General features: G+C 40.6%; 1 protein-coding gene across 1 annotated transcript in view; it reads right to left on the bottom strand.

Annotated features, from left to right (window-relative positions):
• LOC101857842 (endoplasmic reticulum chaperone BiP-like) overlaps positions 1 to 3,731 on the bottom strand; it is a gene marked incomplete in the record, with an annotated part of 13,250 nt that overhangs the window by 7,147 nt on the left and 2,372 nt on the right. The window contains 1 exon segment of the mRNA XM_013089841.2: positions 3,292 to 3,556. Within this exon segment, the coding sequence (XP_012945295.1) occupies positions 3,292 to 3,556 (265 nt within the window).

Here is a 3,731-nt window from a genome sequence, read left to right as displayed (position 1 = left end):
CTAACTAAATAACTAACTAACTATCTCTTTAACTAACAGAGAAACAAATAAAACAAACTAACTAACTATCTGTCTGGCAATCTAACGACTGTGTCACTTAAACTGGCTGTATAGATAATAAACTACTTGCTCAACGTGATGCTTACTAATCAGTCTATCTTAACATTTTATTATAATATTTCATCATTCTCTTTGCCTGTATGGACAGTTTTCCCAAAAGACTCGATCCCACTTTAATTCCCATCGCTTCTCTCTGAAAAATAATGCATCGCGTCAGGAAAATATTAATGAGACATTATGAATCACACAGTCACAGAACCAGTCGATTCTTTCTCAAAAACATCCTACCTGTAGATCTGAAATAAAAGCAAATTCCTTAAGGATGACCATCCTAATTATTATGCTGTGTATGTGTTAATTATCAAAAGTATGTTCAAATGATACACTTTGCAGTTAAGTAGTCTGTGGTGTTGCAGTTAGTCTCTTTGCGTCACATGCAGCAGTGGTGAAACCGATTCACTTGAGGAACAAATTTCTTCTTTTAAAAAAAAATCATCTCCCCCTCTGTCTGCTGAATTTTCATATCCCTCTTAGACCAAGATAATGGGCTCTACCAGTTTAAGTCTGAGGCTCCTGTCTCCTACTCTTAATGTAGCTGTTTTTGATAATAAATAAAGGAAAATAAACAGCACTTTTATAGCGCTTACCCCCGCTCTAACAGCAGGCTCTATACGCTATACACTGTATTATTACCCCCGGCAGACCATAAAATCCTCCGAAACATTCTCAGCTTCTCGAGAAGCACACAGTGCAAGATTAGGCGCTCTAACACTAACAAACTGACAAGATATTACGTTGTCTAAAGCTGTGTACCCATTTCCACCTAGGTGAAGTGAGGAAAATTCGTGTAAAGTGCCTTTCCCAAGCACACAACGTCGGGCCCCTGATGTGATTTGAACCCACGACCTTACGGTTGCCATTCCAAGGGCCTAACCACTAGGCCACCGACGCCACATCCAGTCAATTTAGATAATTAAATTTTGGAGGCAGGATTTCAACGCTGTCTGTCAGGGCCAACCCGGATGAGAGGGATACTTCTCAGCAGACAGACAGAGAGACATACTCGATTATATTTTCTTCCGCCTTGGGAATCGAACTCGAGTCTCCCGCATATGACAGCAAAGTGCCAAACCGCTACACAGCAAACGACACCGTATCTCCTAAACGACCTAGAATAATATGTCGATGGGGGCGTAAAACATCTACAGATAATTCTTTTAGCGAACACTTCCCACCCAAAGCTACATTGTTTGGACAGATGTCGGGCGCTTGTACAGAAATAAATTGTAAGCAGAGGGGAGTCCCCGAGAACATCAATTTTCTCGCCAGGAGCTCTACCATTATCCCAACATTCCAATAGCTCGAGTCGGTGGGAAATAGTCGCATGCTGAGCCGAACGTCGGTAGGTTGATCGTAAAATCTCGAGAAGAGCTTATATTTTGTTCGATTTTGGAGAAGTTGTAGTGAAAGTAAAGTATAGCCCTAAATTTTGAACCGCTTGACTTAGTGCACAACAGTCACGGTGCCCGTGGGGGTCACCGTGGGCGTCACTGTGGGGATGCAGTCGTGCCTTACAGAAACAAGGGACAGCAGGCTGTGATCACGAAGACATGTAATTAAATTGGGGTGAGGGAGTGGGGTACGGCTATACTTCATCATTACCAATCTTTTTTATTAGCGACTGCCACTCGAGGCAGGTCATTCAGGGTTGTAACCATTATGTACTGTTTTATAGCGGTTCAACACCTATTTCAATATTGTAAAGGCTACTTAAGAGGCCTCTTGGATGGCGTTTGGGGGGGGGTCCGAATCCAACGTCACTCTCCAATCGGACTGGGCTAAGCTGATGGAAAGCCTTGAATTGATGGGAGAGCTTGTTGGGCCTTTGAGCCAGGGTCATGCGATCTTAGTGTATAATTCCTCTGGAGATGTACTGAATACTTGCCCGACCATATATATTATGTGCCCAATATTATGTGATCTGCTCCTTTTCTTTCTTCTTTCTGCCACACTGTGAGCGAATATATCGTCACGTCCGGTGTGTCTAAGAAAGAACACAGTACGACAAAATCTGAACCTTGGGTGCGACCTATCTATCTATCTATCTATCTATCTATCTATCTATCTATCTATCTATAATGTGATGGAAAGAACAAAAATTGAAAATGTACGTTCTAGATTCTAGATGAAACACCAAAAGTGAGTAAAAATATTCACATTCAAGAGACTCCTGTAATCAGTAATGTAATAGTGCGCCTGGTCAAAAATGGCAGCCAAGAGATTTTGTGTATGTAAGCAGCGTAATATAGAGAGCAGTTTCTACTCAGCATTAATTTTAAACCACTATGAGTGGAGTCGTAGTGGTTCTTATCAAACATGGTTTATTAATGTGTTAAACCTATCCGTACACTCGGGGGTCATTTTGTATCCCCGGGGTTGTATTCTTCACATTTTAAAATACTTCTAGTACGAAGATCTCTTTGAAACTTTCAGTATTTCTCAAAAAATCATTTTGACACACTGCTATGCAAAGCGTACGGATCCGATTAACGAGTTAATTTCCTCTTTGGAAAGTGGTGGCACGGAGTTCCCCACGTCGTATGGATACGATAGTAAAACACGACGAACGCATAGGGTAAATGTGGAGATAAAAATGATGCTGGCATTACAATGATGTGATATGACTGAATTAACCAGTGCTGCTGCTGCTGCTGCTGCTAATGATGATGATTGTGGCAACAAATATAGCAAAATGTACTCCAGAAAATAGTTTTACTGCTCGTATAAGAAATGTAATGACTTTGAGTGAGCTAGATTATAGAATCGTAATAGAAACGGCAAAAATCAGTATGTAACAAAGTGTACATATTATTATAATTATCTTTATTCCAATTATGAGTTCTCACTTGGTGAAGGAAAGTAATGATATTGTCTCCGTTGACTAATATATATTTGGCCTATAGATGAAAACACAATAGAGAGAGGCACCTTCAGCGAAATCGTGAAAATTATAAAATTATTTACTCCATCAAACGCTACACATGTATTTCGGACAAAAGAAGTCAACCGCTTTCGGGTCGCAGCCTCCTTTTCTTTCTTTCTTTCTTTCTTTCTCTCTCTCTCTCTTTTCTTCCTTCCTTTGCTTATTCACTCATTTCTTTCTCTCTCCTTTTCTTTCTTTCTTTCTTTTTTCGATACTTTTATCTTCCCAATAAATCTCATCACACTCACCTGGATATAAGGTCTGTTGTTTTTGTCCACAACTTTGAACGGGTAGTTCTTGAGATCCTTTTGCACAGCCGGGTCATCAAAGGTGCGGCCTATAAGCCTCTTGGCATCGAAAATAGTGTTCTCTGGGTTTGAAGTGAGCTGGTTTTTGGCCGCATCCCCGATTAAACGGACACCTTCGGGCGTAAATGCCACGTAAGAAGGAGTGATGCGGTTGCCTTGTTCATTAGCAATGATCTCCACTTTTCCATTCTGGTAGACGCCCACACTGGAGAAATGATTTGATAAGAGGAAATTAGTAAGAATTGTGAGGTTCGACAAATTTAAGAAAAAGGGAATGTTCAATGAAAGCGCTGTTGCATTAACATTTTTAAAAAAAATGCGTATGTGTGTGTGTGTGTGTGTGTGTGTGTGTGTGTTTGTGTAGGCGTGTGTGTGTGTGG

This window comes from Aplysia californica, unplaced genomic scaffold (assembly GCF_000002075.1).
Source record: "Aplysia californica isolate F4 #8 unplaced genomic scaffold, AplCal3.0 scaffold00002, whole genome shotgun sequence".
Classification (NCBI taxonomy): domain Eukaryota; kingdom Metazoa; phylum Mollusca; class Gastropoda; order Aplysiida; family Aplysiidae; genus Aplysia; species Aplysia californica.
The sequence above is the reverse complement of the archived record's forward strand: the minus strand, read 5'-3'. Positions and strand labels throughout refer to the sequence as shown.